This window comes from Globicephala melas, chromosome 3, assembly GCF_963455315.2.
Source record: "Globicephala melas chromosome 3, mGloMel1.2, whole genome shotgun sequence".
Classification (NCBI taxonomy): Eukaryota; Metazoa; Chordata; class Mammalia; order Artiodactyla; family Delphinidae; genus Globicephala; species Globicephala melas.
The window spans coordinates 72350876-72377530 of NC_083316.1; the positions used below are offsets into that span (position 1 = coordinate 72350876).

At 37.3% G+C, this 26655-nt stretch overlaps 1 protein-coding gene across 1 annotated transcript in view; it reads left to right on the forward strand.

Moving 5' to 3' along the window:
- ADGRV1 (adhesion G protein-coupled receptor V1) overlaps positions 1 to 26655 on the forward strand; it is a 564815-nt gene that overhangs the window by 242856 nt on the left and 295304 nt on the right. The window contains exons 79-83 of the mRNA XM_060296007.1: positions 2336 to 2743; positions 17821 to 18005; positions 23029 to 23278; positions 23805 to 23944; positions 25473 to 25633. Coding sequence (XP_060151990.1) covers positions 2336 to 2743; positions 17821 to 18005; positions 23029 to 23278; positions 23805 to 23944; positions 25473 to 25633 — 1144 coding nt within the window. The remainder of the gene's footprint in view (positions 1 to 2335; positions 2744 to 17820; positions 18006 to 23028; positions 23279 to 23804; positions 23945 to 25472; positions 25634 to 26655) is intronic.

A 26655-nucleotide genomic window follows, 5' to 3' on the forward strand; every position in this document is an offset into this window, starting at 1 on the left:
ACAGGAGACCACTCTTTATTATTCCTTATAACTGCATGTGAATCTATAATTATCTCAAAATAAAAAGTTTCATTTAAAAAATTAGAAATAAAAGTTTTACCTCTCTGGTATGATTTTATTTTCCTGTTGCTTCATTGCCCCTGCATTTTCTCTCTCAATGCTAGGCACCTTGTTAGAAGAGAAAGTCATACAATTCTAGTTTCCAGTAGCTGACAAGGATGAGAAAATAATTATGGACCAAGTTGCTATTCTGTTACAGTGATATTAATTTTGCTTTTACTTTAAACAGATTTTAATAATGTAGGTAAAACAATAGCTGTAGCATACCTACGCTTCAGTAGGTCAGCATTCCTGGTACATAAATACTATGTGGTACATAAGTTCCCTTATATCTACATATTTGTGATCTAAAGTTAAGGGATATAAGGATTTGAGATAATGAAAATATCACTCATTCCAGTTATCTTTAAATTAAATAGGCCTATAGCTAAGCCAAATTTGAAAACCAATTCCAGATATTTCATTTGTATCTATGTGTACTAGACCAAAGCCCTACAAGTTCAAGAAAGAATATGCCTTTCCTTCTTATTCTCACATTGCTTATTCTATCAAAGGCTATTTCTGTATTGATTTTCGTTGTTGCTTTTCAATTGCATAGTGCTTCTTGTTTGTGTTTGTTATATGTATTTTATAAACACAAGAACATTTTGATTGTTCCATTTCCTTTAAATGTCTGAATTGTGAAATAACTTCTACCAGAAAATAGTGAACAGAATGTATATGTGCAGTTTATAGTAATAAAATCATCACCACCTACCTTAAGAAATCCAACTTAATCAGAATCTTAGCTGCCATGACCTCTTCTCTGATGCCATCCTGCTGTTTCCTTTGCAGAATAACCTCTCCCCATCTTGCAGATAACCTCTACCCTATATTACGTGATGAATTATTACCTTGTTTTTATTTATAGTTTTACCACATACCATATGCTGTTTAGGTTTACCTGTTTTGGAAATTATGCAGATGAGATTCTTCCAGTTGTATTGTCTTATGGTGTGCTTTTTTTGCTCAACAGTGTTTTTGAGAAATATGTGTGCTAATGTGTATAGTTCTTTCATTTTTCCTGTTATATGGTATTCCAGTGGATAGTTTCATTTCTCCATTCTGAGGCCAATAGACTTTTGTGTTTTTTCCTTCAGCAAGGCTTTTTTTCCCTATCATTATGCTGCAGAGGCTCTTGAAAACCCTTTTTCTTCATTGATTTTTCACTTTTTGTGACACTTGATCACTTCCTCCTTCTGGATGTGTGCTCTCCTTTGGGCCTCTGGAGCACCACACTTTCCTACTCTTAACCTTTTCTCTCTGGCAGCTCCTTCCTGTTGCCTGTGTTGGTTTTCCTGACCAATAAATATTGGGGTCCACCTAGACTTACTCTCTAGGCTAGACCATCCATACCTGTTTTCTTTAAACATCATCTATAAAATGAGAACTCCTGAATTTTTATCACTACCCTCCTCACTGCCCTGGATCCAGACTCATATATCTGATTGCTCTTACCTGACATCTTCATTTGAATTGTCTAAAAGGCATCTCAGGCTTAGTACATATAATACATAACTCTTGATTTCTCCCTTAGCACTATTTTCCCCCAGTTTACTGCCTTTCATTCAGGCACACAGCCAGGAGTTCTCCTTGCCTCTCCATCCAGCACTGAATTAATCAGAAAGTCCTGCTGACTCTACATTCAAAATATATTCCCAGTCTGAGTACTTCTTACTCTTTCTACTTATACAACCTAAACTACCGTTTGTTTCGTTTTTTTTTTTTTTTTGCAGGAACTAATGTAAAAACGTTCTATCTCTTCTTCCTGCTTCCATCCTCATCCCCTTCTACAGCCTAACTATCCACAAGAGCCAGAATACTCATGAAAATATGAAATAAAGTGTGTCTCTCTCCTGCTGGAATCCTCCAGTGTCTTCCTGCCATACTTTGTATGATGGACATACATGATCTGACCCCTGGGCATATATGCCTCTGAATATCTTCAAATTGTTAGTAAGCTCACAATTGGAGAAATTCTGTGAGGCAGTAGTGACATTTCTTTTCTAATTCTCTTTCTTGATCTATTCTAAGGCATCTGTCTTTCCTGATCTCATCACTGTATGATGTGTATTTATCTCTCTAATTTGTTTTAGGAAATTAGAAAAAGTATAAAACCTCCCGTTTTAATAGTAACATTGTTGTGGCCCATCAGATTGTTTAGGAGAAATAAAATTTGTTTAGGACTAGATCAGAGGTTTATAGTTTCACTTAAGTGGTGTTGTTTAATTTCTAGGAGTTAAGGAGTGCTGAGACAACTGGTCGTACTCTCATATCTCCAGCTATTTCTGGGAAAGACTTTGTGAGAACTGAAGGCATGTTGATCTTTGAACCTGGCCAGAGAAACACCATATTGGATGTCATCCTAACACCAGAGACAGGGTCTTTAAATCCATTTCCTAAACGCTTCCAGATTGTGCTTTTTGACCCAAAAGGTGGTGCCAGAATTGATAAAGTGTATGGGACTGCTAACATCACTCTTGTCTCTGACGCGGCTTCTCAGGCCTTTTGGGGGCTTGCGGATCAGCTGCAGCAGCCCCTGGATGATGACATTCTCAACAGGGTGCTCCACAGCATCAGTGTGAAAGTGGCAACGGAGAACACAGATGAACAGCTCAGCGCTGTGATGTATTTAATAGACAAGGTAAGAAGCCCTCGCAAATGTTAGCAGTTGCAACACTGCTTCATACATTTTTTTTCATAGAAATTTACTTTATGTGGGGAAGTTCTTTCTAAACATAAAACAAAACCCCAAAGTCATAAAGGAAATGATTGATAAACTTGACCACATAAAATGTAAACAAAATTTCTCTTTGCATATACCACAAGCAAAATCAAAAGACACCTAATGGTTATATATCAATTATATCTCAATAAAACTGGGGGGGGAGTAAGAAGAAAAGCGCTAATAGGTGTGGGGAATATTTATGCAATTATATATATAATAAGAATGTTTATTTCAGCGTTACTTATAATAACAAAAATTGGGAAAAATAGCTATTAAGAGGGGCCTGGCATATCCATAAAATGTAAAACTTTTTCATGATTTAGACATATAGTAATTAGAATAAGACAATAATGAAACCGGCATTGAAAATGTAGATAATCACATGGTAGGGTTGAAATTTTAACAATAAAATACAAGATGCCCAATTAACTTTGAATTTCAAATAAACAATGAATATATTTTTTATTATAGGTATATCACAAATAAAAATATTTTTATTTACAGGCAGTATTTGGGACATACTTGTATCAAGCAGTTATTGGTTGCTTATCTGAAATTCAAATAGAGTCACTTATACTTTATCTGGCAACCATTCTTATGTCCCATATGTACTTCATATGTGCTCTAAGATATCCTCGAATTCAGGAATACAGAATAGAACTTCCAAGTACTGATACAATGTCATTCTATAAGGTCTTGTATTTTATGTGAAATTGTTTCATATTTGTAAGTTTTATTATCCCTCAGATTCTAACTTCTTTGAAACAGAATCTGCTTTATGCTATATATTTCTTTATAGGAAGAGCTCAACAGATCTTAGTTATTGTTTAGTTAGTAGTAGAAGTGACTACTTATTTATGTTCAGTAGAAACAGCTACTGTGCTAAAAAGAGCAACAGCCTTAAATGACTCACTATAAAGATGTTCTGGATAAAACTCAGCTGTGGTTTGGGCAAATTTTTGTCATGACATAATAGTCTATCCCTTGATTTTCCTAGGTATGGTGCAATGAAAATTATTTAAAACACTGTCATTTGCTTTAATAATAGTATTTGTCTTTTAAGACTGCTGGATTTGATATGCAAATTTTTAATTTCATTGGGTTTTGGTTTCCAGGTCATTGAAGCTTGGTAAAACACAAGTCAGGAGGCATTGCCTCTAATTTTGTGTTGAAAAGCCACAGGAATAATTTCTTCTGTGAGACTTTGATAGACCCTCCTTTTCCATAAACGTCCCCCACTTTTTTGTTTTTCTCCTGACAGTTTTTAAAGTTTTCCCCATGGTTGATTCAGGTTTTCCACTTTTTCGAAAGACAGTTTTGATAATTTGGGGAGTTCTTTTCATTGCTGTTTATGTAAAATGGCTACTTAGATCCAGCATATTTCTTTTTATCATATACTTTTTAATATTATATATCTTATATTTCAATAATTACTTTTTACATTTGATTTATTTTATAATCATACGAATGATGATATAGACTTGGCTCTGTATTTTCCTACCTGGTTTTGTGTTTCATGCTTGCAATAATTTTGACTGAACTGTCTGCAGACTGAGTCAGTCTGTGTTGTTATTTTAGGACGAGCAAATGGGGGGATGTTTTGAGTCAGGGAAGGGTGGCTGTCACAGGTGCCTCCTGGGATTGACTGTTCATCATCTCTGTCTCCCTGGAAAAGCTAGGCATCCTCTTTCTGCCTCAGGTTCCTTATCTGGAAACAAAGCAAAATAACACTAGCATCTTCCTCACCGGAATGTTGTGAGAATTAGAGAAGTTAGTATAATGTGCTGAGAACAGCACCCTTGCAAACCAAGGGTTACATGAATAGCCTTTTTGGTTTTATTTATTTATTTATTATTATTTTTTAAACATCTTTATTCGAGTATAATTGCTTTACAATGGTGTGTTAGTTTCTGCTTTATAACAAAGTGAATCAGCTATACATATACATATATCCCCATATCTCCTCCCTCTTGCGTCTCTCTCCCACCCTCACTATCCCACCCCTCTAGGTGGTCACAAAGCAGTGAGCCGATCTCCCTGTGCTATGCAGCTGCTTCCCACTAGCTGTTGGTTTTACATTTGCCACTCTCTCACTTCGTCCCAGCTTACCCTTCACCCTCTCAATGTCCTCAAGTCCATTCTCTACATCCACGTCTTTATTCCTGTCCTGCCCCTAGGTTCTTCAGAACCATTGTTCTTTTTTAGATTCCATATATGTGTGTAAGCATACGATATTTATTTTTCTCTTTCTGACTTACTTCACTCTGTATGAGAGTCTCTAGGTCCATCCACCTTACTACAAATAACTCAATTCTGTTTCTTTTTATGGCTGAGTAACATTCCATTGTATATATGTGCCACATCTTCTTTATCCATTCAACTGTTGATGGACACTTAGGTTGCTTCCATGTCCTGGCTATTGTAAATAGAGCTGCAATGAACATGGTGGTACATGACTCTTTTTGAATTATGGTTTTCTCAGGGTATATGCCCAGTATTGGGATTGCTGGGTCATATGGTAATTCTATTTTTAGTTTTTTAAGGAACCTTCATACTGTTCTCCATAGTGGCTGTATGAATTTACATTCCCGCTAACAGTGCAGAAGGGTTCCCTTTTCTCCACACCCTCTCCAGTATTAATTGTTTGTAGATTTTTTGATGATGACCATTCTCACTGGTGTGAGGAGATACCTCACTGTAGTTTTGATTTGCATTTCTCTAATGATTAGTGATGTTGAGCATCCTTTCATATGTTTGTTGGCAATCTGTATATCTGCTTTGGAGAAATGTCTATTTAGGTCTTCTGCCCATTTTTAGATTTGGTTGTTTGTTTTTTTTCATATTGAGCTGCATGAGATGCTTGTAAATTTTGGAGATTATTCCTTTGTCAGTTGCTTAATTTGCAAATATTTTCTGCCATTCTGAGGGTTGTGTTTTCATCTTGTTTATGATTTCCTTTGCTGTGCAAAAGCTTTTAAGTTTTATTGGGTCCCATTTGTTTATTTTTGTTTTTATTTCCATTTCTCTAGGAGGTGGGTCAAAAAGGATCTTGCTGTGATTTATGTCATAGAGTGTTCTGCCTATGTTTTCCTCTAAGACTTTGATAGTGTCTGACCTTACATTTAGGTCTTTAATCCATTTTTATTTTATTTTTGTGTATGGTGCTAGGGAGTGTTCTAATTTCATTCTTTTACATGTAGCTGTCCAGTTTTCCCAGCACCACTTTTTGAAGAGGCTGTCTTTTCTCCATTTTATATTCTTGCCTCCTTTATCAAAAATAAGGTGACCATATGTGTGTGGGTTAATCTCTGGGCTTTCTATACTGTACCATTGATCTATATTTCGGTTTTTGTGCCAGTACCATACTTTCTTGATTACTGTAGCTTTGCAATATAGTCTGAAGTCCGGGATCCTGATGCTTCCAGCTCTGTTTTTCTTTCTCAAGATTGCTTTGGCTATTCGGGGTCTTTTGTATTTCCATGCAAACTGTGAAATTTTTTGTTCTAGTTCTGTGAAAAATGCCATTGGTAGTTTGATAGGGATTACATTGAATCTGTAGATTGCTTTGGTAGTATATTCATTTTCACAATGTTACTTCTTCCAATCCAAGAACATGGTATATCTCTCTATCTATTTGTATCATCTTTACTTTCTTTCATCACTGTCTTATAGTTTTCTGCATACAGGTCTTTGGTCTCCCTTGGTAGGTTTATTCCTAGGTATTTTATTCTTTTTGTTGCAATGGTAAATGGGAGTGTTTCTTTAATTTCACTTTCAGATTTTTCATCTTTAGTGTATAAGAATGCAAGGGATTTCTGTGCATTAACTTTGTATGCTGCAACTTTACCAAATTCATTGATTAGCTGTAGTAGTTTTCTGGTAGCATCTGTAGGATTCTCTATGTATAGTATCATGTCATCTGCAAACAGTGACAGTTTTACTTCTTCTTTTCTGATTTAGATTCCTTTTAATTCTTTTTCTTCTCTGACTGCTGTGGCTAAAAATTCCAAAACTGTGTTGAATAATAGTGGTGAGAGTGGACAACTGTGTCTTGTTTCTGATCTAGAGGACATGGTTTCATTTTTTCACCATTGAGACCAATGTTGGCTGTGGGTTTGTCATTTATGGCCTTAAATTTTGTTGAGGAAAGTTCCCTCTATGCCTACTTTCTGGAGAGTTTTTATCATAAATGGGTGTTGAATTTTGTCGAAAGCTTTTCCTCCATCTATTGAGATGATCATATGGTTTTTCTCCTTCATTTGGTGAATATGGTTTACTACATTGATTGATTTGTGTATATTGAAGAATCCTTGCATTCCTGGGATAAACCCCACTTGATCATGGTGTATGATCCTTTTAATGTGCTGTTGGATTCTGTTTGCTGGTGTTTTGTTGAGGATTTTTGCATCTGTGTTCATCAGTGACATTGGCCTGTTGTTTTCTTTCTTTGTGACATCTTTGGTTTTGGCATCAGGGTGATGGTGGGGCCTTGTAGAATGAGTTTGGAAATTTTCCTCCCTCTGCTATATTTTGGAAGAGTTTGAGAAGGATAGGTGTTAGCTCTTCTCTAAATGTTTGATAGAATTTGCCTGTGAAGCCATCTGGTCCTGGGCTTTTGTTTGTTGGAAGATTTTTAATCACAGTATCAATTTCAGTGCTTGTGATTGGTCTGTTTATATTTTCTATTTTTTCCTGGTTCAGTCTCTGAGGGTTGTGCTTTTCTAAAAATTTGTCCGTTTCTTCCAGGTCGTCCATTTTATTGGCATATATTTGCTTATAGTATCTCTCATGATCCTTTGAATTTCTGCAGTGTCAGTTGTTACTTCTTTTTCACTTCTAATTCTATTGATTTAAGTCTTCTCCCTTTTTTTCTTCATGAGTCTGGTAATGGTTTATCAATTTTGTTTATCTTCTCAGAGAACCAGCTTTTAGTTTTATTGCTCTTTGCTATCGTTTCCTTCATTTCTTTTTTTAAATTTTATTTCTTTTTAAATTTTGTTTCTTCAATTTTTGAATTTTATTTATTTTTGTATACAGCAGGTTCTTATTAGTTATCCATTTTATACATATTAGTATATATATGTCAATCCCAATCTCCTATTTAGTCACGCCACCACCACCACCCCCTACCGCCACTTTCCCCGCTTGGTGTCCATGCGTTTGTTCCCTACATCTGTGTCTCTATTTCTGCCCTGCAAACTAGTTCATCTGTACCATTTTTCTAGGTTCCACATATATGCATTAATATATCATATTTGTTTTTCTCTTTCTAACTTACTTCACTCTGTATGACAGTCTCTGGATCCATCCATGTCTCTACAAATGACCCAGTTTCGTTCCTTTTTTTGGCTGAGTATTCTTCCATTGTATATATGTACCACATCTTTATCCATTCATCTGTCGATGGGCATTTAGGTTGCTTTCCCTGACCTGGCTATTGTAAATAGTGCTGCAGTGAACATTGGGGGGCATGTTTCTTTTTAAATTACGGTTTTCTCAGGGTATATGCCCAGTAGTGGGATTGCTGGGTAATATGATAACTCTATTTATAGTTTTTTAAGGAACCTCCATACTCTTCCCCATAGTGGCTGTATCAATTTACATTCCCACCAACAATGCAAGAGGGTACCCTTTTCTCTAACACTCTCCAGCATTTGTTGTTTGTAGATTTTCTGATGATGCCCATTCTAACTGGTGTGAGGTGATACCTCATTGTAGTTTTGATTTGCATTTCTCTAATAATTAGTGATGATGAGCAGCTTTTCATGTGCTTCTTGGCAATCTGTATATCTGCTTTGGAGAAATGTCTATTTAGGTCTTCTGCCCATTTCTTGATTGGGTTGTTTGTTATTTTAATATTGAGCTTTATGAGCTGTTTATGTATTTTAGAGATTAATCCTTTGTCTGTTGATTCGTTTGCAGATATTTTCTCCCATTCTGAGCATTGTCTTTTCGTCTTGTTTGTAGTTTCCTTTGCTTTGCAAATGGTTTTAAATTTCATTAGGTTCCATTTGTTTATTTTTATTTCCATTACTCCAGGAGGAGGGTCGAAAAATATCTTGCTGTGATTTATGTCAGTGTTCTTCCTATGTTATCCTCTAAGAGTTTTATAGTGTCCAGCCTTACATTTAGGTCTCTAATCCATTTTGAGTTTATTTTTGTTTATGGTGTTAGGGAGTATTCTAATTTCATTCTTTTACATGTAGCTGTCCAGTTTTCCCAGCACCACTTTTTGAAGAGACTGTCTTTTCTCCATTGTATATATCCTTGCCTCGTTTGTCATAGATTAGTTGACCATAGGTGTGTGGGTTTATCTCTGGGCTTTCTATCCTGTTCCGTGATCTGTATTTCTGTTTTTGTGCCAGTACCATATTGTCTTAATTACTGTAGCTTTGTAGTATACTCTGAAGTCAGGGAGTCTGAATCCTCCAGCTCCGGTTTTTTCCCTCAAGACTGCTTTGGCTATTCAGGGTCTCTTGTGTCTCCATACAAATTTTAAGATTTTTTGATCTCGTTCTGTAAAAAATGCCATTGGTAATTTGATAGAGATTGCATTGAATCTGTAGATTGCTTTTGGCAGTATAGTAATTTTCACAATGTTGCTTCTTCCAATCCAAGAACATGGTATATCTCTCTATCTGTTTGTATCATCTTTAATTTCTTTCATCAGTGTCTTATAGTTTTCTGCATACAGGTCTTTTGACTCCCTTAATAGGTTTATTCCTAGGTTTTTTATTCTTTTTGATGCAATGGCAAATGGGTGTGTTTCCTTAATTTCTCTTTCAGATTTTTCATTATTAGTGTATAGGAATGCAAGAGATTTCTCTGCATTAATTTTGTATCCTGCAACTTTACCAAATTCATTGATTAGCTCTAGTAGTTTTCTTTTTTTTTCTTTTTTTTTTTTTGTGGTACACAGGCCTCTCACTGTTGTGGCCTCTCCCGTTGCAGAGCACAGGCTCTGGACGCACAGGCTCAGTGGCCATGGCTCACTGGCCCAGCCGCTCCGCGGCATGTGGGATCTTCCCAGACTGGGGCACGAACCCGTGTCCCCTGCATTGGCAGGCAGACTCTCAAGCACTGCACCACCAGGGAAGCCCTCTAGTAGTTTTCTGATGGCATCTTTAAGATTTTCTATGTATACGATCATGTCATCTGCAAACAGTGACAGTTTTACTTCTTTTGCAATTTGTATTCCTTTTATTTCTTTTTCTTCTGTGAATGCCGTGGCCAGGACTTCCAAAACTATGTTGAATAAAAGTGGCGAGAGTGGACGTCCTTGTGTTGTTCCTGATCTTAGAGGAAATGCTTTCAGTTTTTCACCATTGAGAATAATGTTTGCTGTGGGTTTGTTGTATATGGCCTTTATTTTGTTGTTGGTAAGTTACCACTATGCCCACTTTCTTGAGACACTTTATCATAACTGGGTGTTGAATATTGTCAAAAGCTTTTTCTGCATCTATTGTGATGGTCATATGGTTTTTATTCTTCAGTTTGTTAACATGGTGTTTCACATTGATTGATTTGCGTCTATTGAAGAATCCTTGCATCCCTGGGATAAATCCCACTTGATCATGGTGTATGATCCTTTTAATGTGTTGTTGGATTCTGTTCGCTAGTATTTCTTTTTTTTTTTTTTTTTGCGGTACGCAGGCCTCTCACTGTTGTGGCCTCTCCTGTTGTGGAGCACAGGCTCCGGACGTGCAGGCTCAGCAGCCATGGCTCACGGGCCCAGCCGCTCCGCAGCATGTGGGATCTTCCCGGACCAGGGCATGAACCCGTGTCCCCTGCATTGGCAGGCGGACTCTCAACCACTGCACCACCAGGGAAGCTCTTTTTGCTAGTATTTCATTGAGGATTTTTGCCTCTATATTCATCAGTGATATTGGTCTGTAATTTTCTTTTTTTGTAGTATCTTTGTCTGGTTTTGGTAACAGGGTGATGGTGGCCTGGTAGAATGAGTTTGGGAGTGTTCCTTCCTCTGCAATTTTTGGAAGTGTTTGAGAAGGATGGGTGTTACCTCTTCTCTAAACATTTGATAGAATTCATCTGTGACACCATCTGGTCCTGGACTTTTGTTTGTTGGAAGATTTTTAATTACAGTTTCAATTTCATTACTTGTGATTGGTCTTTTCACATTTTCTGTTTCTTCCTGGTTCAGTCTTGGAAGGTTACACCTTTCTAAGAATTTGTCCATTTCTTCCAGGTTGTCCATTTTATTGACGTAGAGTTGCTTGTAGTAGTCTCTTAGGATGCTTTGTATTTCTGCGGTGTCTGTTGTAACTTCTCCTTTTTCATTTCTAATTTTACTGATTTGAGTCCTCTCCCTCGTTTTCTTGATGAGTCTGGCTAATGGTTTATCAATTTTGTTTATCTTCTCAAAGAACCAGCTTTTAGTTTTATTGATCTTTGCTATTGTTTTCTTTGTTTCTATTTCATTTATTTCTTCTCTGATCTTACGATTTTTTTTCCTTCTACTAATCTTTGGGTTTTGTTTGTTCTGCTTTCTCTAATTCCTTTAGGTGTAAGGTTGGATTGTTTAGTTGAAATTTTCTTGTTTCTTGAGGTAGGCTTGTATTGCTATAAACTTCCCTCTTAGAACTGCTTTTGCTGCATCCCACAGGTTTTGGATCGTTGTGTTTTCATTGTCATTTGTTTCTAGGGATTTTTTGATTTCCTCTTTGATTTCTTCAGTGATCTCTTGGCTGTTTAGTAATGTATTGTTTAGCCTCCATGTGTTTGTGTTTCTCATGTGTTTTTCCTTGTAATTGATTTCTAATCTCATAGCGTTGTGGTCAAAAAAGATGCTAGATATGCTTTCAATTTTCTTAAATTTACTGAGGCTTGATTTGTGACCCAAGATGTGATCTGTCCTGGAGAATGTTCCATGTGCACTTGAGAAGAAAGTGTAATCTGCTATTTTTGGATGAAATGTCCTATAAATATCAATTAAATCTATGTGGTCTATTGTGTCATTTAAAGCGTTTGTTTCTTTATTAATTTTCTGTTTGGATGATCTGTCCATTGGTGTAAGTGAGGTGTTAAAGTCCCCCACTATTATTGTGTTACTGTCGATTTCCTCTCTTAGAGCTGTTAGCAGTTGCCTTATGTATTGACGTGCTCCTATGTTGGGTGCATATACATTTATAATTGTTATATCTTCTTATTGGATTGATCCCTTGATCATTATATAGTGTCCCTCCTTGTCTCTTGTAACACTCTTTATTTTAAAGTCTATTTTATCTGATATGAGTATTGTTACTCCAGCTTTCTTTTGATTCCATTTGCATGGTATATCTTTTTCCATCCCCTCACTTTCAGTCTATATGTGTCCCTAGGTCTGAAGTGGGTTTCCAGTCACAGGAGAGGGGAATGACATTTTGATCAGTGATAACTAGACTAATTAGGTTCTATCTTCCTGGACTCAGAATTTGGCACGTTATTACCTGAAAGAAAGGTGGGTGGATAACCCAACACATTGCGGTTCTTGGAATGACTCTTCACACCAGCCAGTAAGAATCTGTTTATATGAAGATCTCTTTCCTGCTAGTGTTGGAGGGTTCCTGCGGAGGTTGGGGGTGGCTATGGCTCACCGTGAGGACCTCCTTCATTTGTTTTTCATTTATTTCTGATCTGATCTTTATGATTTCTTTCCTTCTGCTAACTTAGGGTTTTTTTGTTCTTCTTTCTCTAATTGCTTTAGGTGTAAGGTTAGGTTGCTTATTTGAGATGTTTCTTGTTTCTTGTGGTAGCATTGTATTGCTATAAACTTCCCTCTTAGATCTGCTTTTGCTGCATCCCATAGGTTTTGGGTCATCGTATTTTCATTGTCATTTGTTTCTAGGTACTTTTTTATTCTTTCAGTGATCTCTTGGTTATTAAGTAGTGTATTTTTTAGCCTCCATGTGTTTGTATTTTTCTTTTTTGCTTTTTTTTTTTTTTTTTGCGGTACGTGGGCCTCTCACTGTTGTGGCCTCTCCCATTGCGGAGCACAGCTCCAGACGTGCAGGTTCAGCAGCCATGGCTCACGGGCCATTCCGCTCCACGGTATGTGGGATCGTCCCAGACCGGGGCACGAACTCTTATCCCCTGCATCAGCAGGCGGACTCTCAACCACTGCGCCACCAGGGAAGCCCGTGTTTGTATTTTTTACAGATTTTTTCCTATAATTGATATCTAGTCTCATAGCATTGTGGTCAGAAAAGATATTTGATATGATTTCTATTTTCTCTGATTTACCAAGGCTTGATTTGTGACCCACGATATGATCTATCCTGCAGAAAGTTCCATGAGCACTTGAGAAGAAAGTGTATTCTGTTGGTTTTGCATGGAATGTCCTATTAATATCAATTAATTCTATCTTGTTTAATGTGTCATTTAAAGCTTGTGTTTCCTTATTTATTTTCATTTTGGATGATCTGTTCATTGGTGAAAGTGGGGTGTTAAAGTCCCCTACTATGATTGTGTTATTGTCGATTTCCTCTTTTACGGCTGTTAGCATTTGCCTAATGTATTTAGGTTCTCCTATGTTGGGTTCATAAACATTTACAATTGTTTTATCTTCTTCTTTGATTGACCCCCGATCATTATGTAATTTCCTTCTTTGTCTTTTGTAATAGTCTCTATTTTAAAGTCTATTTTTTCTGATATGAAAATTGCTACTCCAGCTTTCTTTTCATTTTCATTTGAATGGAATATGTTTTTCCATCCCCTCACTTTCAGTCTGTATGTGTCTAGTTGTGAAGTGGGTCTCTTGTAGACAGCATATATACAGGTCTTGTTTTTGTACCCATTCAGCCAGTCTGTGTCTTGGTGGGAGCATTTAATCCATTTACATTTCAGGTAATTATCAATATGTATGTTCCTATTACCATTTTCTTAATTGTTTTGGGTTTGTTATTGTAGGTCTTTTCCTTCTCTTGTGTTTCCTGCCTAGAGAAGTTCCTTTAGCATTTGTTGTAATGATGGTTTGGTGGTGCTGAATTCTCTTAGGTTTTGCTTGTCTGTAAAGGTTTTAATTTCTCTGTCGAATCTGAATGAGATCCTTGCTGGGTAGACTAGTCTTGGTTATAGGTTTTTCCCTTTTATCACTTTAAATATGTCTTGCCACTCCCTTCTGGCTTGCAGAGTGTCTGCTGAAAGATCAGCTGTTAACCTTATGGGGATTCCCTTGTATGTTATTTGTTGTTTTTCCCTTTTTGCTTTTAATATTTTTTCTTTGTATGTAATTTTTGATGGTTTGATTAACATATGTCTTGGGGCTTCCCTGGTGGCGCAGTGGTTGAGAGTCCACCTGCCAACGCAGGGGACACGGGTTCGTGCCCTGGTCCAGGAAGATCCCATATGCCATGGAGTGGCTAGGCCCATGAGCCATGGCTGCTGAGCCTGCGCTCCACAACAGGAGAGGCCACAACAGTGAGAGGCCCACGTACCGCAAAAAAATATATATATATATATATATGTCTGGCATGTTTCTCCTTGGATTTATCCTGTATGGGACTCTCTGCACTTCCTGGAGTTGATTATTTCCTTTCCCATATTAGGGAAGTTTTCAACTATAATCTCTTCAAATATTTTCTCAGTCCCTTTCTTTTTCTCTTCTTCTTCTGGTACCCCTGTAATTCTAATGTTGGTGCGTTTAATGTTTTCCCAGAGGTCTCTAAGACTGTCCTCAGTTCTTTTCATTCTTTTTTCTTTTTTATGCTCTGCCGTAGTTATTTCTACTATTTTATCTTCCAGGTCAGTTATCCATTCTTCTGCCTCAGTTATTTTGCTATTGACTCCTTGTAGAGAATTTTAAATTTCATTTATTGTGGTGTTCATCTCTGTTTGTTTGCTCTTTCGTTCTTCTAGGTCCTTGTTAAACGTTTCTTGTATTTTCTCCATTCTATTTCCAAGATTTTGGATCATCTTTACTATCATTACTCTGAATTCTTTTTCAGGTAGACTGCCTATTTCCTCTTCATTTGTTTGGTGTGGTGGGTTTTTACCTTGCTGCTTCACCTGCTGTGTGTGTCTCTCTCTTCTCATTATGCTTAACTTACAGTGTTTGGGTCTCCTTTTCGCAGCCTGCAGTTTTGTAGTTCCTGTTGTTTTTGGTGTCTGCCCCCAGTGGGTGAGGTTGGTTCTGTGAGTTGTGTGGGCTTCCTGGTGGAGGGGACTGGTGCCTGTATTCTGGTGGATGAGGTTGGATCATGTCTTTCTGGTGGGCAGGACCGTGTCCTGTGGTGTGTTTTGGGGTGTCTGTGACCTTATTATGATATTAGGTAGCCTCTCTGCTAATGGGTGCGGTTGTGTCCCTCTCTTGCTAGTTGTTTGGCATAGGGTGTCCAGCACTGTAGTTTGCTGGTTGTTGAGTGGAGCTGGGTCTTAGCGTTGACATGGAGATCTCTGGGAGAGCTTTTGCCACTTGATATTACATGGAGCTGGGAGGTCTCTGGTGGACCAATGTCCTGAACTTGGCTCTCCCACGTGAGAGCCACAGGCCTGACACCCAGCCAGAGCACCAAGACCCTGTCAGCCACATGGCTCAGAAGAAAAGGGAGAAAAGAAGGAAGGAAGGAAGGAAGGAAGGAAGGAGGGAGAATAAAAAAAAAGGAAGTAAAGTTATTAAAATTAAAGAAGAAAATTATTAAAAATCAAATAATTGGAAAGTAATAAAAGAAAAGAAAGAAAGAAAGAAGATAGCAGCTGAACAAAAAAACCAATCCACCAGTGATGAGAAGCACTGAATACTGTATTAAAAAAAACAAACAAAAAACGGACAGACAGAACCCTAGGACAAATGCCAAAAGCAAAGCTATGTAGACAAAATGACACAAAAAGTATATACATACACACTCACAAAAAAAGAAAAAGGAAAAAGAAATCTATATATAAAAAGAAAAAGGAATAGAGCAACCAATCAATAAACAAATCTATTAATGATAATAAACTCTAAATACTAAGCTAAGTTAAACATAAAACCAGAAACAAATTAGATGCAGAAAGCAAACCCCAAGTCTACAGTTGCTCCCGAAGTCCACCACCTCAATTTGGGATGATTCGTTGTCTATTCAGGTATTCCACAGATGCAGGGTACATCAGGTTGATTGTGGAGCTTTAATCCGCTGCTCCTGAGGCTGCTGGGAGAGATTTCCCTTTCTCTTCTTTGTTCGCACAGCTCCTGGGGTTCAGCTTTGGATTTGGCCCCGTCTCTGCGTGTAGGTCGCCTGAGGGCATCTTTTGGGAAGTCTGAGGTCTTCTGCAAGCGTTCAGTCGGTTTCTTATAGGAGTTGTTCCACATGTAGATGTAGTTTTGATGTATTTGTGGGGAGAAAGGTGGTCTCCACATCTTACTCCTCTGCCATCTTGAAGGTCTCCCTCCTTGTTTTATTTTTTGTGTGCTTTGCTGAAAGAAACTTTCTCTTACCCTTGAATATGTATGAAAGTTTGAGTGGCTCTAGAATTCTTGGATCACAGCCTTAAAATCTTGAAACTGCTTATGTTGCTCTGTTGGCTTCTGTCATTTCATTAGCAAAAAAAGTCTGATGTCAGACTGAATTTTTATTTCTCTGTTAGTAATTTTTTTCCTGTCTGATTTCTGGTAAGATTTTTTAAAAACTCTTGAAATTATATTTAAAAATCACCCAAATACATCTGGTGTTGTTACTTTTCCTAATTTTCTCTGGAAGAAAGCAAACTCTGCATTTTAGACGTATTTCTTTAGCTTATCAAGGATCTATGTTGCTTTTTTCTTTTACCTAATATTTTATATGCTTGTTGTATCTTACAGGTTTGTCCCATTTGTCTGTAATATTTTCTCTGAGTTCTGGGAGTGTTTCTTGAGCTTATTTTTCATTTAACATATTCAGTTTGATCGTTTTAGTAACCAATGGGCTGTTCCCTATCTCCCCATTGTAGTTTTTACCTTGTTAAATTTCATTTTGTACCTTTTATCTTTACCCTGTGTATTATTCTCCATTATTCCTAATTGTCTTTAAGATGGTTACTCTTATAAACTTAAATCTTGAGTTCAGCCATCATCTCGGCACTCTATAGATTACAAAGTTATTAAAAAATATATAGAGAATATTGAGCCACTTTCTCAGTGAGCTCAACTAATAGCAGTAACAGAAAAATCATTTCAACGTTGTCATAAGTTCATTAGTAAAAGTATGTGCAACTTACAGAGTGTAATCATGTATGCCAGCAGCTGGGGCATAGGGTAGAAATCACAGAAAAAGTGATGACTAATTTGGATTTTGAAGAATTAATAGGGACTCCTCAGGTATCTAAGAGTGTAGTGGAATAACAAGTCAGTGGCTTCACACCCATGCTTACTCTGACAGTAAAAATGTGTCCCCCATCATTCACGTGAGGGGTAAAAATTAAATCATGAAGGCTATTTTCCTCTTACTCTCCTTGTCCCTCAAACAACAAATAACCCAGTCCGTTCAGGTAGGAAGGCTCATACTTACCAATAAAGGCAAGAGTATCAGGAGCTCTTGACTACTCTTGGTTGGAAAAGGATTTTCTCCTTTGATGTTTGAGAAATTTAGTGATACGTGGTGGCTTCTGTCCAATAAAAAACAGATAAGAATAAATTTTGTTCTATTATAGACATATATTCTTGTGTCTATTTCCTTAGTTGTTGGTCGAAAGAAAACAGAATCTTGGGGTAGGTGTAAAAGTGAGATTAATTTGACTCGTGATGTTAATTATTGTAGTTAAAATTAAGTGACCAATGCAACTGTTTGGGGCTTTATCTAGATATTAAGTAGAAGATATTTTGGTGATTATGCCTTTTCTTTATAAAATGATTATTTATTGCTTTTTAAAGTACAGATGCATTTGAAATATGATTTTGATGCTGACTTCTCTTAAATTCTTCATAGGTTCATCTTCATTTTTGTTAATGTTAGTAACTGGTAATAAAGAACAAGTTATACCATATATATCATTTAAGCAGTTTATTTTTGAACATATATTTTCATACTTGGATTTTTTTCCAGATAACTGTTGAAGGAAAGAAGCAAGCATTAAGCATTGAAAGCCGAAATCTTTTCTATGAGATTCTTTGTGCTCTTGTTAACCCAAAACGCAAGGACACTAGGGGATTCAGTCACTTTACTGAAGTGACAGAGAATTTTGCCTTTTCTCTACTGACTGATGTTACTTGTGGCTCTCTTGGTGAAAAGTAAGTATCATTTAATATAATAGCAGTACCTTATATGTATTCCTTCACAGTTTACAAAGTAATATGCAGTGCAAATTGATGTTTAACTGATGTAACTCAGGATTATACAATCAATACATTGTACCTAATGGGCAAATTAAGTTAATTATTTGAAGAAAACATAGAAACTACATCAAGAGAAATTAACTTATACTGTCAGTTATATATTCCTCTTGTTTTGAAGGTTCTTTTAAAAATAAAAATGTGTTATTGCTTACTCATTTATATAATGAGTAGAAGATACATTTCTGAATGGAAAAAAAAGTAAGATGATTCCAACTTTTAGACATATTTTAGGCCATATTTTTTATTGTGGTAAAATACACATAAGATGAAATTTACCATGTAAACTGTTTTTAGGTGTACAGATCAGTGGCATTTAGTATATTCACACTGTTGCCACCATCACCACTTGCATCTCCAGAACTGTCATCTTCTCAAATTGAAAATCTTTACCCATTAAGCAGTAACTCCTCTTTCCTCCCTTCCCCCAGCCCTGGTAACCTCTATTCTACTTTTCAGTCTCCATGAATTTGCCTATTCTAGGCACCTCATAAGTGGAATCATACAATATTTGTCCTTTGTGTCTGGTGTACTTTGCTTAGCGTGTCTTCAAGGTTCATCCATGTTGTAGCATGTGTCAGAATTTCACTCCTTTTTAAAAAAAGTTTTTTTAAATTGACTTGTAGTTTATTTACAACGTTGTGTTAGCTTCTGCTGTATAGCAAAGTGATTTAGTTATAATATATATACATTCTTTTTTATATTCTTTTCCATTATGATTTATCACAGGATATTGAATATAGTTCTCTGCTCTATACAGTCGGACCTTGTTGTTTATCCATTCTATATATAATAGTTTGCATCTGCTAACCCCAAACAATCCGTCCCCCTACCCTTGGCAACCTTTGTCTGTTCTCTATGTCTGTGAATCTGTTTCTGTTTTGTAGATAGGTTCATTTGTGTCATATTTTAGATTCCACATATAAGTGATATCGTATGTTATTTTTCTTTCTGACTTACTTCACTTAGTATGATAATTTCTAGGTCCATCCATGTTGCTGCAAATGGCATTATTTCATTCCTTTTGTTTCTATGTAGTATTCCATTGTATATATGTACCACATCTTCTTTATCCATTCCTCTGTTGAAGGACATTCAGGTTGTTTCCATCTCTTGGCTATTGTGAATGGTGCTACTATGAACATAAGGGTGCATATATCTTTTTGAATTATAGTTTTGTCTGGATATATGCCCAGGAGTGGGATTGCTGGATCATGTGGCAACTCTATTTTTAGCTTTTTGAGGAAGCTCCATTTTGTTTTCCATAGTGGCTGCACCAACTTACATTCCCGCCAAGAGTGTAGGAGGGTTCCCTTTTCTCCACACTCTCCAGCATTTGTTATTTGTAGGTTTTTTAAGATGGCTCTTCTGACTGGTGTGAGGTAGTACCTCATTGTAGTTTTGATTTGCATTTCTCTAATAATTAGCCATGTTGAGCATCTTTTCACGTGCCTGTTGGCCATCTGTATGTCTTCTTTGGAAAAGTGTCTATTTAGATCTTCTGCCCATTTTTTGATTGGGTTTTTGTTTTTTTGTTGTTGAGTTGTATGAGCTGTTTGTATATTTTGGAGATTAAGCCATTGTCAGCTACATTATTTGCAAATATTTTCTTCCAGTCTGTAGGTTATCTTTTCGTTTTGTTTATGGTTTCCTTTGTTGCACAGGAGCTTGTAAGTTTGATTAGGTACCATTTACGTATTTTTGCTTTTGTTTCTATTGCCTTGGGAGACTGACCTAAGAAAACATTGGTATGAGTTATGTCAGAGAATGTTTTTCCTATGCTTTTCTTCTAGGAGTTTTATGGTGTCATGTCTTATGTTTAAGTCTTTAAGCCATTTTGAGTTTTTGTGTATGGTGTGAAGGTGTGTTCTAACTTCACTGATTTACATGAAGTGTGTGTCCAACTTTCCCAACACCACTTGCTGAAGAGACTGTCTTTTTTCCATTGTATATTCTTGCCTCCTTTGTTTAAGATTAATTGACCATAGGTGTGTATGTTTATTTCTGGGCTCTCTATTCTGTTCTGTTGATCCATATCAACTTTTAGACATACTTTAATATACTGTTAATTGTGTTTCTCCCTGGAGTTTTGGTTCAATTTCATCCATTTGGAGGCAGTTCTCTGAATGTTGTTGAACTTCAGAGTCTTTTGTTTTAGAACATATTGCTGAACTTCAGAAATGTTGTTTCATGGCTGGAGTTTCAGGGCAGAGAGCAAGTAAGAGGAAAAGGAAAAAGTAAAATGTGGTTTGTGTATTAACTATATAGTTAATTTTGTAACTATATGTTAATATTCTCCAGTTCTGGTGTTTTATTGATAAATTACATTCATAAGGTAAATTGGATCATTGTAGTACAAAGACCTGAATCATGTTTTAATTCTGTTTGACTTAACATAAAAATAGCTCATAATAGAACATGGTTGGAAGTTGATATTTCCCTCCAATTTTCACAGAGTACTATGTTATTTAAAAAGCAATTATTGTTATTTAGCGGGACATGTCTGATTAAAAGTGTTGTTCAGTGAAGTCAGATAGTTCATAGCTTTGTATAGTCTCAGTCCTTTCTCTTTGTTTTTCCATATTTATGCAAGATCACCAGGATGTTGAGATAGTGGTAGACGTGAACCATCTACCCTGCTGTGAATGTTGATTCCATCTTTGCTCTCAAAGGCCTGGTGAGAACTCAAAAGGGTATAAGATGCACAAAAGGAGTGGCTTTTTCTGTCTTGTTGCCTAATGTGTTCTCAGGGCCTAGAACAGTGTCTGGTACATGGTAGATTCTCAGTGGTTATGGTATAATGAGTGAATAGAATGAATAAAGGAATCAGTATGTTTTGGGCCATGTGCATCGTCCCTGCAGGCTTGCTGTTTCGCATGTATAATGGCAGTCAGGCAAGAGGAGCAAGCATGGCACATTTGGGGAAATCATCACTTGGGGAGATCATCAACCTTTAAATATTGAATATAGAATACGTTAGGTAGGGTGTGTGTATGTGTGTGTAGGAATCCGATTTAGGATTTTAGAGCGATCGTGTTGAGGACTATGTTAAAGATGAGTTTTTTTTAACTCAGGGAACTCTAAAGATGTTGACCATTCTAATATGCATTATTTATACATTGTCTTAAGCAGTATTCAGGGGCATCTACTGGGAGTGAAGGGTTTGGGAATAGAGCAGGGATATTGAGGAGAATGATGGTATCTAGAACAATCATTTGGAAGCCAAGTAAAAACAATGTCAAGTGGCATTGAGGGTCTGACTGAAGTCGGTCATTGTGGATTTGTAGTGGTGCCAATCTACATGTTAATGTGGGTGTTTCCCCCTCATTTAAACCTAGGTGTAAAGCAGATTTGGGGATTGATCAAAGTAAGTGCATTGGAAGGGCATGGATATAGGAGGTTAAAGTGTCAGGGAGAGTGTAGTTGTCGTCAGGCCCGCTTAAGGGGCCAGGGATTTGACACACTTGTGTCAAGGTTGGGTAGAGTCACTGTACCTGTTGTGTTCGTCTGAGAATGCCAACGTAATGGGGTCCCTGATAGCGCTGATGGGTTAAATATCAGAAGATTCCAGGGTGGGTGGGTAGGGCGTAGGTTCACTGGTCTCAGTCACATTGTACCTGGTCAGGGGTGGGGAGGTCGACAGTGGCAGCTTTTTAGCTCTGAGTCACCAGTGAAGATGTAGGAAGCTAGATGGGAAGATGAAGAGATGAGCTTTTTATAAGCTGTTGTGGAGGTGCAGATGGCCTATATGGATTGAACTGTTTTAATAGGAGTCTTGGACACAGGGGTCTAGAGCCTGGATGAATGGCTGGACTAAAGATAGATTTTAAAGGTACCAATTCAAATGTGGTAGTTAAAGATTTTTTTAAAAGAGAGTATATAGCTAGAGGAAAAAGTTAGCCCTTACCCTTTCTTTTCTTTTTCAAATCTTCTGTTTAAAATTCTCAACTCCATTTCCCAGGTTAGGGGCCTTGACGAGGTATTTGTATCCATGATACATTTATATATACTCAGCATCTCTTGTGGCCCATGTAACTTTTAAAACTTAATGCATGATTTTTATCCTAATATATTCTCTATTCTTTTTGAGGCAGGTTTCAGGTACGATTCACCTTTGTGTCTCTTCATTGTTTGCAAACATGATAGATCCACAGAAAAAATGTATCAGATTTTTTGGAGGACTGGTTAAAAAATACAGATTCGTAGAAACTCTAGCCTCCCCCAGGCAAGGTTTCTGATTTAGTAAGAGTGGGATGTGATCTAGAAATCTGTGTTTTAAAACAAGCTTCAAGGTGATTTCAACACACACTGAGGTTTGGAAGCAATTTCACTGAGCACAGGATCTCGTGCCTAGGGAATGTTGAAAACAGTTGTTAAATGGATAAAGATCCCTGCTCAGGGCTGTTTCTTTTATCAGATAATATGGTTAAATTGGAAATGCTCTGATGGCTTAGAAAGGGGTGAGGTAAACTTGATGAAAACATGGCTCTAGGTATATAAGTTTTATGATATTCTTGAATATAAAGCAGAGTTTCAGTTTAGTGGTGCATCCTTTCCTCAACCTATTCCACCAATGCTGATGTGACTAATACAGAAAAGTACATTTTATAACCACAGATCTGATATCTGTGAAACAGCTTGCAAAAGCCCATGTTTTAGGTTATAAGGGGGATCAGGCAAGAGGATGCAGAAAGTTCTGTGCAGAAAATCCTAACAATTCACCATAAAAGAACTGAAAGCACATTCTCTTTACTGCTCCTGGGTAGGTAGTGTCATGGTTATACATAAAGGAAGGAGCTCCAAGGTGATGAATTTTAACAAATATGTTTTTAACAAATATGTTAAAAAAATTTAACAAATATTTGCAAATACATATGCAAATGCATGCTATTTTAGCAGAACCTTTGCTTTTCTGTCATAGAAGCAAAACCATCCTTGACAGTTGCCCATATTTGTCCATACTGGCTCTTCACTGGTACCCTCAGCAAATCAATGGGCACAAGTTTGAAGGAAAAGAAGGTGATTATATTCGAATTCCAGAGAGGTTATTGGATGTTCCGGATGCAGAAATAATGGCCGGGGAAAGTATATGTGAATTAGTCCAGTTTACAGAGTATAGCAGCCAGCAGTGGTTTATAACTGGAACTAATCTTCATGCCCTGAAAAATAAGGTAATCTATCATTTAAAGAATTATGTGGTTAGAATCTGATTTTTCCTTAGCAAACATATTCCTCAGGATACATTCACTTGATCACATTTGTGGTAAATGCTAGACATGGTGAGCTAATTACGAAACATGTCCTATCTTTATGAGCTAGTTGTAGAATGTTTAGTCTCAAAAATAGTTGGAAATATTTCCTTCATGTTTTATTAAGTAAAAAATATATATATAAGTGGAGAAAGTGAAAAAAAACCCATAGCTTTCTCTAATGCTATATTGTATTGTATATCCCGCTTGTGATGAAGTCTGACAATAAAGTCTGTCAGCTGGAGACTGCTCAGCAGCTGGAGTAGAGGTAGAATGTTTGCAGTGGAAAACCAACCAGACAGCCTGCATTCATAAGCTATGAATAATAGTGACAGTAAGCAAGTAACTAAAATGACTGGAAAAATGAAGCGAAGTTCAGAATGGGAGATTCAGTCATGACATTAATTTGAAAAAATCATTACATTTTCTATTCTTTTTGGCATTGTAGGTATTATCTTTGAGTGTGAAAGGCCAGAGTTCACAACCCCTGACCAACAACAATGAGATTCTCTACAGGATTTATGCTGCTGAGCCTAGAATTGTTCCCCAGACATCTCTGTGTCTCCTTTGGAATCAGGCTGCTGCAAGGTACTTGTTAATAATGCTTTAAAATCAGAATTTGTTCCTTCCCCATTCCAGTATCATTAAGCCCAGTGTTTTTTTTTGTACTGAACATAGAGGTCTCAGGTGAGATTTTAGACTGGAGAATAACGTCTACACTAAATGAGACAAAGCAGCATAGGAAATGGTCTAGCCTTGTGCAGGTGGCAAACGCAACCAAACAATTTAAATCTGTGTTTAACACATTATGTACTCCTTTATTATTACTACTTTCACGGGACATAGTGTGAGTTCTACTCAATTCAGATAACCTCCCTGTGGTTATTGGTTAATATATTGAGCAGGGAAGGAATTTATTTTGACCCCTTCCATCTGGGCTTGTGGTTCTGGATCTGCTGCTCTGTGTTTAGAGGGAGTAGTAGGGATTTATAATTCTAGTCCACATGTGACTTGGAGTACATTTTGGGATTAAAGCCATGCACAAGAATGAGAAGAAGGGCATGATTCTTTCTTTAACTCTCCTTGGCCTAAGACATGTTTCTGAGCAGTTCTCTCTCTGGGAGCTCAACCAGGGCTGCAGGGTCAGGCATTGCTGGCTTAGAAGGTTTAGGGTTCAAATCAGTCACTAGGTTCTGTTTGTTACTGACTTACAGCCACACCAACTAAAATTCTAAAGAGGGTTCAACAGCTTAGTTGGGTAACCAACTGTCCTTCAAACACCAAAACTCTCCTTAGTCTCGTTGTGAGAAAATAATTTTCCATTGAAATTCCTAATGTCCGAGGACACATCTTAAACCTAATACACTCTACAATCCTCAATATATAATTAATACTGAACGTTTCAAGCTTGAATCTGCAGTTGGGATTAAGAAGTTTTATGTCCTTAGAAAAGTAAAGGGATCAAGAGGCACTGGAAGGGAAGAGGCTCATTCGGTAGTCACTGAGGGATGCTCGGAAGGCATGGAATGTGACACTATATTTGCTATAATCATGACAGTTATTGTGGTAAAAGCCAAACCTTATAGAAGGAAACACCTGAAAGAACCCTGCGAAACATTTACATAATACAACTGGCTCAAAATCCAAAAAAGCTGAGCTAGGAAACTTAGAAAAGCATGTAAGTAATTTATGTGGCTCAAAATAAAGGAGTTGTGAAAAATGAGGAAGGGTGAACACTGCACATTTGATGGCTATGTTGACCTTTTGGTATTCTTGAATGCTAGGGAAGAGTACTTTCTGTTGAACACCTTGAGTGTGTTTGCTTTAGATTAGGTAGGGACTGATACTGCTCTTTTGAGAGGACCAGCTTCTTTGGTATTGGGAATGCTTCTGCAGGTTTAGTTAGTATTTAGGCTGCTTCTTAAAGTATCTGTGGGATCTTTGTGTCACGTCTTGGACAAGATGTTCCCTCCAATGTTTCTTCTTGAAAATGTGGTCTGCTTACGTCTTGAGTAAAGAATACTTAGGTTCAGTAAGTTATTTTTTCTTTAAAAGCCATCTCAACGCCTAAAGTATTGATGAAAGAGGAGTAGTGACGATTGTGTTTTTGCCCTAGCTGGTTGTCTGACAGTCAGTTTTGCAAAGTGGTTGAGGACACTTCAAACTACGTGGAATGTGCCTGTTCATACATGTCCGTGTATGCAGTCTATGCCCAGACTGACAACTTGTCTTCATACAACGAAGCTTTTTTCTCTTCTGGATTTATATGTATCTCAGGTGAGTTACAGTATTTTTGAGTCAACAATTTAAAATATCGATGAGAATAAAACCCATTTTCCCGGAGTCTTTTTATATATGCAAGATGTGGGCATACTGTAATTCATCAACACAAGGAGAAAATAAACTTTCCCATGGTCTTGTTCATTAATTCATACAGCAGTTGTTTATGGAGGACCAACTTTGTACTGAGGGAAAGGAAAGAACAAGACATAGTTCCAACTCATCTGTAATATAAAGTACAGTGTGGGATAGAAGCTAGATAGTAAGAAAGGGTATAGTTGATAGTGCTGTGATTTAGAAGGCAGATTCTGCAGTGGAATATCAGGATTGTGTGAGATAATATAAACAAAGCATTTTGTATTTTCATTAGAAAATAAACCTATCCCTTGGGTTGATTTGTATTCTGCAGTCTAGAAGCTCTAAATATGGCTTAACCACTGTGTTAAAAAAGAAATTGTCTTTCACCTTCTACATCTAGGTCCCATTTCTGGCAGGAATAGGAGCTTGAGTTGTGTTAATGTCTGTCAAACTATTTACCTATAACTTAGCTTTGAATAACTATAGAATTATTCTCATTTGCTGTTTTGATTTTGTGGTTGGGAGTCTGAGAATTCCTTACACTATATTTCTGTCCCCACCCTCATCCATTCTCTGCCCTGAGTCATCTTTTACAGACATACAGCAGCTTCTGTGAACAACATGCTACATAGAGGACTGGGTATAGGGTAACTCTGAAGCCAAATGGCCTGGGTTCAAATCCTGGTCCTGCCATTGGCTAGTTGTGAGACCTGGGCCTAATACCTCCATTTCCATACCCACAATATATGATTTTAAATTGTGTTAGGGCTTCCCTGGTGGCGCAGTGGTTGGGAGTCCGCCTGCCGATGCAGGGGACATGGTTTCATGCCCTGGTCCGGGAGGATCCCACATGCCGCAGAGTGGCTAGGCCCATGAGCCATGGCCACTGAGCCTGCGCGTCCGGAGCCTGTGCTCCACAACAGGAGAGGCCACAACATGTG